Consider the following 12221-nt stretch of genomic DNA (forward strand, 5'->3'; position numbering starts at 1 on the left):
ATTTCTCTGGTGGCCGGAAGGGAATTTTGAGAAAGAACTTGCTGAATTCAAGATGCTGGTGCATATCTTTGGTGCAACATCATCACAAAGTGTTGCAACCTATGCCTTGCAGAAATGTGCAGCTGATATTGAGGATGAATTCAGGCAAGAAGCCGCTACAAATGTTAAAGAAAAATTTTTATGTGGACGACTGACTTAAGTCAACAGCTGATGAAGACACAGCAGTCACACTGTGCACCAACTTAAGAAGCATGTTGGCGAAAGGTGGTTTTCGGCTAACCAAATGGTCAAGCAATAGCAGGAAGTTGCTCAACTCAATTCATGAAGATGAGAGGGCACAAGGATTTCAAGACCTGGATTTGAATGTGGACAGTTTACCAATGGAGTGAGCACTGGGAATCCAGTGGTGTGCTGAGACTGATCAGTTTAAGTTCAAGATTAATCTCAAAGATCACCCACACACCAGGAGAGGCCTGCTTTCCTTTGTCAGCTCCATCTTTGATCCTCTGGGATTTACAGCTCCAGTGATCCTGCCCACCAAAAGAATTCTGCAAGATTTATGCCAGCAGAAATACAGCTGAGATTAAAGCTTACCAGATGATGTCATTAAAGAACAGACAAAGTGGACTTCAGACTTGCAACAGTTAGAGGAGTTTGGCATTGACAGATGTATCAAGACAGAGGAGTTTGGTGCACCAGTCTTCACTCAGCTACACCACTTCGCTGACGCAAGTGAAGACACCTATGGAACAACAACAAGTTTTCTCGTGCTACGCTCTTCAACAGGTGAGACTCAATCCACTCTCATGATGGTGAAGGCACGGGTGGCACCACTGAAATCTCCAACCATACCTAGAATGAAATTAACTGCAGCCTCAGCTGAAGTCAAGATGGACAAGCTGTTGAAGAAAGAGCTTGAATTGGAACTTCATGACTCAATATACTGGACAGATAGCACAGTTGTGCTGAAGTACTTGAATAGTGAAAGTACCAGATTCAAGACTTTCATTGCTAATAGTGTGTCAGCCATTCTGGAGCATTCTCAAGCTTCACAGTGGAGGTATATCAATACCAGCCTGAACCCAGCAAATTATGTCTCCCGAGTTCAGTCTGTTGAAGTATTCTTGAAATGTGAAAGCTGGCTTTCAGGACCAAGTTTCTTGCTCTGCGGTGAAGACCAGTGGCCAAAGAATCCAGATCCTGGAATGATAAATGTGGATGACCCAGAGGTCAATAGAGTTGTTCAATCACATGTCATACAGATGCAAGAGCTCAAGGACCCATTGGACCAGCTGATGATGCATTACTCATCCTGGACAAAGCTAAAGCGTGCAGTAGCCTGGTTTTTGAAATTGAAGGTTCTGCTGAAAGAACTGAAAGCAAAGAAAAAGACTGAACCAAGCTCATCAAGCAGGGAAAGAATGAATCAGTTCAAGAAAGATTATAAAGGAACACGACTTACCTGTGAGGATTTGACCAAAGCAGAGACAGAAATTGTGAAATACGCCCAAAAGCAAGGATTCCAAAAAGATCTGGAAATGCTAAAAGAACAACAAAGGGTAAAGAAAAGTAGTTTGCTTCATAAGCTGAGTCCAGTGCTACAAGACAGACTTATGAGAGTGGGAGACAGGTTGAGCCGTGCGGCAATGCCAGACGACTCAAAGCAGCAAGCCATCTTGCCAAAGGACTCACACATCACAAGGCTTGTTCTTAGACACATTCATGATGTTACAGCACATGCGGGAAGAAATCACATGCTGGCTCAATTGCGGCAGAGATCCTGGATCCCTGGAGCCATTAGGAGAATCTTGTCGAAGTGCATCACCTATAAGAAGCTGCATGGCACAGCTGGCAAGCAACTCATGGCAGATCTACCAAAATGCAGGGTTCTGCCTGACAACCCTCTATTTACGAGAGTTGGCATCAACTACTTCGGCCCATTCCTGGTGAAAAAGGGAAGAGGACATGTACAACCCCGATTCCAAAAATGTTGGGACAAAGTACAAATTGTAAATAAAAACGGAATGCAATGATGTGGAAGTTTCAAAATTCCATATTTTATTCAGAATAGAACATAGATGACATATCAAATGTTTAAACTGAGAAAATGTATCATTTAAAGAGAAAAATTAGGTGATTTTAAATTTCATGACAACAACATCTCAAAAAAGTTGGGACAAGGCCATGTTTACCACTGCGAGACATCCCCTTTTCTCTTTACAACAGTCTGTAAACATCTGGGGACTGAGGAGACAAGTTGCTTAAGTTTAGGGATAGGAATGTTAACCCATTCTTGTCTAATGTAGGATTCTAGTTGCTCAACTGTCTTAGGTCTTTGTCATATCTTCTGTTTTATGACACACCAAATGTTTTCTATGGGTGAAAGATCTGGACAGCAGGCTGGCCAGTTCAGTACCCGGACCCTTCTTCTATGCAGCCATGATGCTGTAATTGATGCAGTATGTGGTTTGGCATTGTCATGTTGGAAAATGCAAGGTCTTCCCTGAAAGAGACGTCGTCTGGATGGGAGCATATGTTGCTCTAGAACCTGGATATACCTTTCAGCATTGATGGTGTCTTTCCAGATGTGTAAGCTGCCCATGCCACACGCACTAATGCAACCCCATACCATCAGAGATGCAGACTTCTGAACTGAGCGCTGATGACAACTTGGGTTGTCCTTCTCCTCTTTAGTCTGAATGACATGGCGTCCCTGATTTCCATAAAGAACTTCAAATTTTGATTCGTCTGACCACAGAACAGTTTTCCACTTGCCACAGTCCATTTTAAATGAGCCTTGGCCCAAAGAAGACATCTGCACTTCTGGATCATGTTTAGATACGGCTTCTTCTTTGAACTTTCGAGTTTTAGCTGGCAACGGCGGATGGCACAGTGAACTGTGTTCACAGATAATGTTCTCTGGAAATATTCCTGAGCCCATTTTGTGATTTTCAATACAGAAGCATGCCTGCATGTGATACAGTGCCGTCTAAGGGCCCGAAGATCACGGGCACCCAGTATGGTTTTCCGGCCTTGACCCTTACGCACAGAGATTGTTCCAGATTCTCTGAATCTTTTGATGATATTATGCACTATAGATGATGATATGTTCAAACTCTTTGCAATTTTACGCTGTCGAACTCCTTTCTGATATTGCTCCACTATTTGTCGGCACAGAATTAGGAGGATTGGTGATCCTCTTCCCATCTTTACTTCTGAGAGCCGCTGCCACTCCAAGATGCTCTTTTTATGCCCAGTCATGTTAATGACCTATTGCCAATTGACCTAATGAGTTGCAATTTGGTCCTCCAGCTGTTCCTTTTTTGTACCTTTAACTTTTCCAGCGGGGCGGCACGGTGGTGTAGTGGTTAGCGCTGTCGCCTCACAGCAAGAAGGTCCTGGGTTCGAGCCCCGGGGCCGGCGAGGGCCTTTCTGTGTGGAGTTTGCATGTTCTCCCTGTGTCCGCGTGGGTTTCCTCCGGGTGCTCCGGTTTCCCCCACAGTCCAAAGACATGCAGGTTAGGTTAACTGGTGACTCTAAATTGACCGTAGGTGTGAATGCGAGTGTGAATGGTTGTCTGTGTCTATGTGTCTGCCCTGTGATGACCTGGCGACTTGTCCAGGGTGTACCCCGCCTTTCGCCCGTAGTCAGCTGGGATAGGCTCCAGCTTGCCTGCGACCCTGTAGAAGGATAAAGCGGCTAGAGATAATGAATGAATGAATGAATGAACTTTTCCAGCCTCTTATTGCCCTTGTCCCAACTTTTTTGAGATGTGTTGCTGTCATGAAATGTCAAATGAGCCAATATTTGGCATGAAATTTCAAAATGTCTCACTTTCGACATTTGATATGTTGTCTATGTTCTATTGTGAATACAATATCAGTTTTTGAGATTTGTAAATTATTGCATTCCGTTTTTATTTACAATTTGTACTTTGTCCCAACTTTTTTGGAATCGGGGTTGTAAAAAGGTACGGTGTCATCTTTACTTGTGTTGCCATTCGTGCAGTGCATTTGGAAGTTGCATCCTCACTTGACACTGATGCATGCCTGAATGCAATTAGAAGATTCCTTGCGATAAGAGTATAGGTCAGAGAGATGTATTCAGATAATGGGACAAACTTTAGAGCAGCTGACAGTGAGATGAAAATGATAAGCGAGTGGAACACCAGTATAATTGAAAAACACAACAGAAAAGGTGTACAGTGGCACTTCAACCCTCCAACAGGTTCTCATCACGGAGGAACCTGGGAGTGGCTCATCCGCTCTGTGAGAAAGATTCTAAATGTCACAGTAAAGGAACAGCTGATGGATGAAGAGGGTCTCTACACCCTTTTGTGTGAAGCTGAGGCCATCTTAAACAGTAGGCCTATAACAAAGGCATCTTCTCATATTAATGACTTGGAAGCCTTAACCCCTAATCACCTTTTGTTACTGAAAGTCAAACCGGAGCTGCCTCCAGGAGTGTTCAACAAAGATGATCAGTACACAAACCGAAGATGGAAACAAGTCCAGTATCTCACGGACATATTCTGGAAGCGCTGGTGCAAAGAGTACCTCACACAGCTCCAAGAATGTCAACAATGGTCAACACCTCAAAGAAACTTCTGTGTCGGTGACGTGGTGCTGATTGTGGACGACACGTCACCCAGAAACTCCTGGCCTTTTGGACAGATCTTAGAGACTTTTCCTGACAGGAGAGGCTTCGTTCGTCAGGTGAAGGTCAAGACCCGGACCAATGAACTTTTGCGCCCAGTAACAAAGCTGTGCCTGCTGCAAGAATCTGAGGGGGATTAATGGACTGTTCTGTGGAATTGCCCTGTCTGGGGTAGAGGAATATAGTTATGGACTGAAGCTAAAGTTGTTGTTCAGTTTTGACGAAGTTTAACTAAAAGCAAGATGATATGTGAATTAGTGTATCATTAGGCTCCTTCAGTTTAAGTTTTGAGTAATTGTCTCAATGGCATTGGTAACAATTAGGGGCCGGAAATGTAGGCGCCTAAATGCAGTCTATTCAAGTTAAAATAATTTTACATTTAAAAGGGTACAAGTTCATTAATACAATAAATATGATTTATAATTTCATGATTTAAAAATGTTAAAACGCATTTGATTTGCTCTGTAAGGTTAAGAAAGGACTTTTAATGTGATCCTGATGCCCACATTATTTTGCTTTATTTTGATATGTGGGGAATGGGGTGATATAGGAAATAGAAAGGAGATTGGAGTGAAATAGTTTTTTGACCTCTCTTCTCATGCTACACCCTCGAAATCTGTGTACATTTTATGGATAACTTTCTTCATTTTTGTAATGTTGCTTTTAAGAGTTTCAAGTAAACAGTTAAAACATAAGAAGTGGACTCGTGGAATATTTTCAAGTGTTTTTTGGGATGAGGGAGTTTGCTGAGCGTCAAGCTAAAGCTTCAATTGGAACCTAGGAAACTACAGGACCTGACTTGGACTCTGGACTGGATTCAGGCATGGGCTCGAGCTCTGTCTATGCATTGTTCCAGTCCTGGTCAGGACCCAGTGGTGGGACAACAACGTCTTCATGGCCAGGCAGCGGCGGGATGACAACGTCTTCATAGTTGGGCAGCGGCGGGACGACGACATCTTCATGGCCGGGCGGTGGCAGAGCAATGACCTCTTCAGAGCCAGGTGGCATCAGAGGCCACCCCGTCATCCTGGCACTGGTTCTGGAACTGGCACTGGCTCTTGCACTGGAGCTGGCACTGGCTCCGATTCTGGTGCCGGCACTGACTTAGGTGTTGGTTCAGACTCTGGTGCTGGTTCTGGTACAGACTCTTGCACTGGCACAGACTCTTGCACTGGTCCTAGCTCTGGCTCTGGTTCGGTCTCTGGCTCTTGCTCTAGCAGTGGCTCTGGTTTGGGTGTTGGCTCTTGTTTTGGCTCTGGCTCTTGCTCTAGCAGTGGCTCTGGTTCAGGCTCCAGCACTTGCACTAGGTCTGGCTCTGGTTCAGGCACTGGTTCTAGCTCTGACACAGGCTCCGGCTCTTGCACCGGTTCTAGCTCTTGCTCTGGTTCAGGCGTTGGCTCTGGCTCTGATGCAGGCTTCGGCTCTTGTACTGGCTCTAGCTCTGGGATTGACTGTGGGACAGGCTGTGGGACTGGCTCTGGAGCGACAGCCTCTAGGAGGAGCTCAGGAGTAACTGTCTCCTCTGCTGTCACCGTGTCGACCACTGGGAGGAGCTCTGGGGCAACGACCTCCTCTGCTGCTACTGTGTCAGCCTCAGACGTGATAGCCCCATCCCAAAAATGTAATGGGGGTCCTCCTTGTCTAATGCCTTATAAATGTATTAGAGCATGACCTGAAAAGCCTGCAAGCTCCGAAGGCATGGGTGCTCTACTCTTATGAGGTACTTGGCCCATCGGCGTGTTCGTCCAGTAAGCCAGGAGAGCATGCAGCTTACCCAGACAGATTCTGGAGGCTTAGAATCTTCTAGATCCCCACAAAAGAAGGCACACTGCATGGTGAATCCACAAGGATGATATTCTCCATCACAGGGTGTTGGCGTGTCTATTCCAGTATGCTGCTGGAAAAACAAGGCTAGAGGCTGAGGTATGAAAATCTGGAAGTGGCATGGAATGGCGTACTGGAACACTTCTGCTACATCCATAGTTTGGCAAAGTATTCTGTCAAGGATGGGATGGAGATAGATGTATGTGCAGAAGATAGTTTATTTAATAAAAGTAACAACAGGCAAACAATCCAAGTCGGTGAGCAGAAATCATAAACATTAAACAAGCAGAAGGTCGGGCGAGGCACAAACAGAGTATCTAGGGCAGAGACAAAAACACAATCAACAAACAGGAACAGGAATCAGGAGACCGAAACAGAAACACAGCTCAGTAAAGTGTCACTATGAACTCAACACTTCGCACTGAGCATGTGTTAACAAAGTCTTTATATAGGCACGCTGATGCGCTTTAATCCTGTGCAGGTATGCATCATTAATGGCACGCATATGAGAGTCCGCTCAGTGCGCGCGCAGTCCAGAGTGCACCCAAGAGTCCGCCAGATGCACGTGCCATAGCGCACAGGTGTGACAATTGTTTATGATGTAAATATAATGACCGCTATAATTTACAAATTGTGTGCTTTTTATGTACAGTAAAGGATATTATTATTAAACAAGGATTGGCTGCTGGATAGGTGGGACATCTGAAAAGCCTTTATAGTTGGCTATGAATAAATGCTTGTATGAAGATAAACAGTTTTTCTGGTCATTGTCATTTCTATGTTTTATTACATATTAAATCCAAATGAAATCCATAAATAATGTTTGTTTTTGGCAATTGGCGTTTTAGCGTTTTTCAGTGTAATTGAAATGAAATCTTTAAATTTAATTTCTCTCTTTTGTGGGTAACCAGATATTAAAAATTCTATACTTGTGGTTAAGGTATATGCAAGAGAGAAATGTTTCTGTGTGGGGAAAGCCTGTAGTTTTCAGAACTTTATATTATATAAAATAAAAATCTCCTTCTCACCCCCGGCGGGGGGGTGGTATCCATGTCATCCTCAAGCTCGGGTCCTCTACCAGAGGCCTGGGAGTTTGAGGGTTCTGCGCAGTATCTTCGATGTTCCTAGTACTGCGCTCTTCTGGACTGAGGCTTCAGATGTTGTTCCTGGGATTTGCTGGAGCCACTCTCCCAGTTTGGGGGATACTGATATATATATATATATATATATATATATATATATATATATATATATATATAGTAGAAAATGTCAAAGCATCACGATGGGAAGGGTTTTTTTTTTTTTCAGGCTGTCACACAAACAGTAAACAAAGGTGTCAAAAAAGACTTCTCACCTTGAAGTACTGGGTTCCTTTCTGCTTGACCAAAACTGCTTGCTCTAGTTTTTCACTCAAGTCCATTTCCCAGGATTGTTTAGCCTGAATAAAGAAACATCAGCTTGCTAAAACCTTTGTTCTATGAACACTAGAGGGAGTGGTTTCTCTTTGACTGTCCCAGAACATTGCCATTGTTTTATGTAAAACAACAATGTGAATTCGATAATAATGCCAATCAAATCAAGGTCCCAGAATTTAATCTACATTAATATTTGTTTGCATGCTAACCCCTATGATCTAAGTTTAGCTAAAATTCTGTTGGATTACTTTGCAAGTAACTTGATATGCTATTTAAGTTGCTATTAACAGGAACTCATTCAACATTTGAAAAAAATAACCTAAATAGAGGTTATTCAATTCAAGTTCTCACCAACTGAAAATCTTTGAGTGTTACTTCATACAGAAGTTCTGCATTTGGTCCAATGTCCAATTCTCGTTTTCCTTCTTTACCATAGCCATATCTGCAAAATATAGCACATATCATGACAAAAGTAGAACTTTTAGATAAAAAGGCACACATGATTATTACAATGTACTGTTTATCATACATTAAAATGGTGATGTATTTTGTATCTTTATTCTGTATTTCGACTATTTTTTACATTGTAAACAATACTGAAGACATGAAAACTATGGAACATATATGGAATCATGTGGTCAATAAAAAGGTGTTGAAAAAGAACAAAATGTGTCATATTTTAGATTCTTCAAAGTAGCCACTGTTTACCTTGATGACGCATTGCATAGTATTGGCATTATCTTAACCAGCTTCATGAAGTAGTCACCTGGAATGCTTTTCAATTAATAGGTGTGTCTTGTCAAAAGTTACTTAGTGGAATTTCGTACCTTCTTAATGTGTTTGAGATCATCAAACAGGAAATAAAAATAATTTTTAAAAAATATATAGTAAATAGCCCTATTCGACAACTGTAGTAATCCATGTTATGTCAAGCACCGCTAAACTAAGCAAAGAGAAACGACAGTCCAACATTACTTTAAGACATAAAGTATCTTTTAATTCATAAAAATAAAGAAAAAACATTGAATTAGCAGGTGTGTCCAAACTTTGGACTGGTACTGTATATGGCAAATGTACTTAATAAACTGGCCATTGGGTGCATCTAGAAATTAAGTACACCTAAACTGAAGCCAAGTCTGCTTTCTGTATTTTATGTTTGAAAGCGACAGCACTACACATTCATGAATGTCTCTGGTCAGTGAATGCTCATTAGAAGGTGTGTCCAAACTTTTGTCTAGTACTATAGTATGAGTCAAAAGTTTGGACACGTATGAAATGTAAGCTACGTGAAATGTACTGATCAGTGCACATAAAAAAATTTAATATACATTTATTAGAATTCTGATTCCATTCATAACTTGAGGCAAATCACCATTTTTGGAACCTACTTGGGTTTTAAATATAATAGACAGCATTCCCCTTTCTGCATCTTCTCCATGGCCCGGTCCACTCCCAGAGGAACACCCACATCCTCGGATTCTCCCACCACAAACGTGGCATCCCGTGAATCAAACAAACGACCACCACATCTTCCTTCCAAGTGCACTGTAGCACATAAAAAGGTTTGTCTTAAATGAATATACCTCCAGAAATACATAAATCAAGAATTCCAGAATTCTAATTAAATATATACCATGAACTGTGGCTCCATCATTGGGATTGTTGTAGCCTTCACCTTTCACCTTTATTCTCCTTAAGATTCCACCATCCTCTGTAAGCTCCTCCCCTCTAAAGCTCAACAGCTCTACCTAGAAAGCACAAGGGTGGGGAGCATATATTAACCAACTACTGTTAATACAACTCCTTTTCCAAAAAAAATTGGAATGCTGTGTAAAATGTAAATAAAAATCGAATGTGATGATTTGCAAATCATGGAAACCCTAAATTTCATTGAAAATAGCACAAAGACAACATATCAAATGTTGAAACTGAGAAATGTTATTGTTCTTTGAAAAATGTGTGTTCATTTTGAATGTAATGCCAGCAATAGGTTTCCAAAAAGTTAGAACAGGGGCAATAAAAGACTGGACAAGTTGTGTAATAAAAAAAAATAAAAATAAATAAATAAATAATAACTAGCAACAGGTCAGTAACATGATTGGGTATACAGTGTCTTGCAAAAGTATTCATCCCCCTTCATGTTTGTCCTGTTTTGTCACATTACAACCTGGAATTAAAATGGATTTTGTGAGGGTTAGCACTAGAGGTCTGCGCAGGTCAGATTTTTCAGTCCCGCTCCCGCCCGCATTGTGCAGTCCCACTCCCGCCCGCAAAGAATTATGATTTTCAGTCCCGCTCCCGCCCGCGCCTGCCATATTTTGTCCCGCTCCCGCCATATTTTGTCCCGCTCCCGACCGCAAACCCCACATGATGCGGACGTTCGCGTTATTTCTGAGGAAAGTTCTTGTCTTGACACAGCGTGATGGTGCCCCGCCCCCTACTTTGAGTGGATTTGAGCATAAATATCTACAGCTCACGTTTGTTATTGTTTACCTTGTTTCTGAATTCAGCATGTAGTATCTATAATAATAATAATAATAATAATAATAAGTGCTGTCAAACTATTAAAATATTTAATTGCAAATCACACATTTTTATCACATGTGAAACCATTGTAATTCTCTGATCAGCATAAAAAAGTGAATGGGCTTGCTTTGTACCAATTTTTTTTTTTTTATTGCAAAGCAGAGCTAGTAAAAGAAATGAATTGATTTACTGCTTGCGTTAGTCTACAACTTTAATCAGAGAGACATATTACACAGTGACGGTAGGCTTGACTCAATGCTATCCCAGAAATCCTTCCTGTAATATGCAAATTTGGCCGCCTCTGATTGGACAGCCAAATTTGCATATTACAGGAAGGATTTCTGGGATAGCATTGAGTCAAGCCTACCGTCACTGTGTAACCTGTCTCTCTGATTAAAGTTGTAGACTAACGCAACAAGTAAATCAATTCACTCATGGTTCTCTTGCTAGCTGTGTGTGAACTGCGAGTTATTAGAGTGATCAAAGAATTTCTCCTTAGGGTGATCAATGGCAAGTTTAAGATGCCATTTCTCACTCAATCTGACTTTCTCTGCAAATTTAGGCATCTTAAAATGTTTTTATTAATGCCAAATAAAATATCCAGCACAAATTATATATGATAGACATAAATTAATAATTTATAAATTTTATTTCAAGCACGTTTTTAGTTAGCGGGACTGCAGCTTATCACTGCTCCCACCCGCGCCGCATATGTGCACTCCCGCTCCCGCCCGCATATGTGCACTTCCGGTCCCGCCCGCAATGAGCTTTCAAAATTTGTCCCGCGCCGCACTGCTTTGCGGCGGGTCCTGCGGGACTCCCGCGGGAGTGCAGGGCTCTAGTTAGCACCATTTGATTTACACAACATGCCTACCACTTTAAAGGTGCAAACTGTTGTTTTATTGTAACACAAATAAAAATTAAGATGAAAAAATAGAAATATGGAGTGTGCATAGGTATTCACCCCCTTTCATATGAAACCCCTAAATAAAAGCTAGTCCAACCAATTCACTTCGTAAGGTCACATAATTAGATGATTAAGATCCATCTGGGGGTTAAATCGGAGTGCTAACCTCCTAGTGGTATTCCCCGGGCAACGGCTACAGCAATGACCTTGGGTTGCGATACCACCGGGAGCATGGTGGGAAACCGGCAGGCTCGTCCTGAAAGGTTCCCCCTGGTTCAACCATGGTGGCACGGTTCCCAGGGGAGCTGCTGCTGGCAAATAGCACCCGCACCTTTCCAGCTTACCGCTCTTCCTTATCGGAGCGTGATACAAAATAGATAAGGTTGGGCGAAGGGTCAGCACCCCCTCACCACAAAAACTTAAAACTGCTGCAAATAAACCTGGAAGCTACTAGGCCGACAACCATCATTTCGACCAGGACCACTACCATGTTGGGGACATGGAATGTCCGAACTATGTATGAGGTGAGAAAAACAGCACAAGTGGCAACAGAGATGAGAAATTACAAGCTAGAGGTGATGGGAATCAGTGAGTCAAGATGGACAGGCTCAGGACAGGTGATGTTAAACACAGGAGAATTGCTGCTATACGCAGGTCATGAACAGGAAAATGCCCCACACACACAGGGAGTGGCCTTAATGTTGTCCAAAACAGCCCAGAAAGCTCTCATTGGATGGGAGACACACAGCCCGAGGATTCTAACTGCATGCTTCCGTACAGAAAGGAGGATCAACATGGATATCATCCAGTGCTATGCTCCAACAAATGGTGATGAAGAGGTCAAAAAGGAGTTCTATAACAGAGTACTGACAATCATCCAGAACAGGCCAAGA

General features: G+C 42.3%; 1 protein-coding gene across 9 annotated transcripts in view; it reads right to left on the reverse strand.

Annotated features, from left to right (window-relative positions):
* Positions 1 to 12221, reverse strand: part of LOC132885201 (peptidyl-prolyl cis-trans isomerase FKBP5-like) — a 75380-nt gene that overhangs the window by 47798 nt on the left and 15361 nt on the right. For all 9 annotated transcript variants that reach the window (XR_009654566.1, XR_009654565.1, XM_060919592.1 and 6 more), the window contains 4 exons: positions 9529 to 9643; positions 9284 to 9440; positions 8247 to 8337; positions 7835 to 7918 (listed from right to left, as the gene is read on the reverse strand). Coding sequence is in view for 7 of the 9 variants with exons in the window: in XM_060919592.1 (XP_060775575.1) it covers positions 7835 to 7918; positions 8247 to 8337; positions 9284 to 9440; positions 9529 to 9643 (447 nt within the window). In the remaining 2 variants the exon portion in view is untranslated. The remainder of the gene's footprint in view (positions 1 to 7834; positions 7919 to 8246; positions 8338 to 9283; positions 9441 to 9528; positions 9644 to 12221) is intronic.

Source organism: Neoarius graeffei, chromosome 4 (genome assembly GCF_027579695.1).
Source record: "Neoarius graeffei isolate fNeoGra1 chromosome 4, fNeoGra1.pri, whole genome shotgun sequence".
NCBI lineage: Eukaryota > Metazoa > Chordata > Actinopteri > Siluriformes > Ariidae > Neoarius > Neoarius graeffei.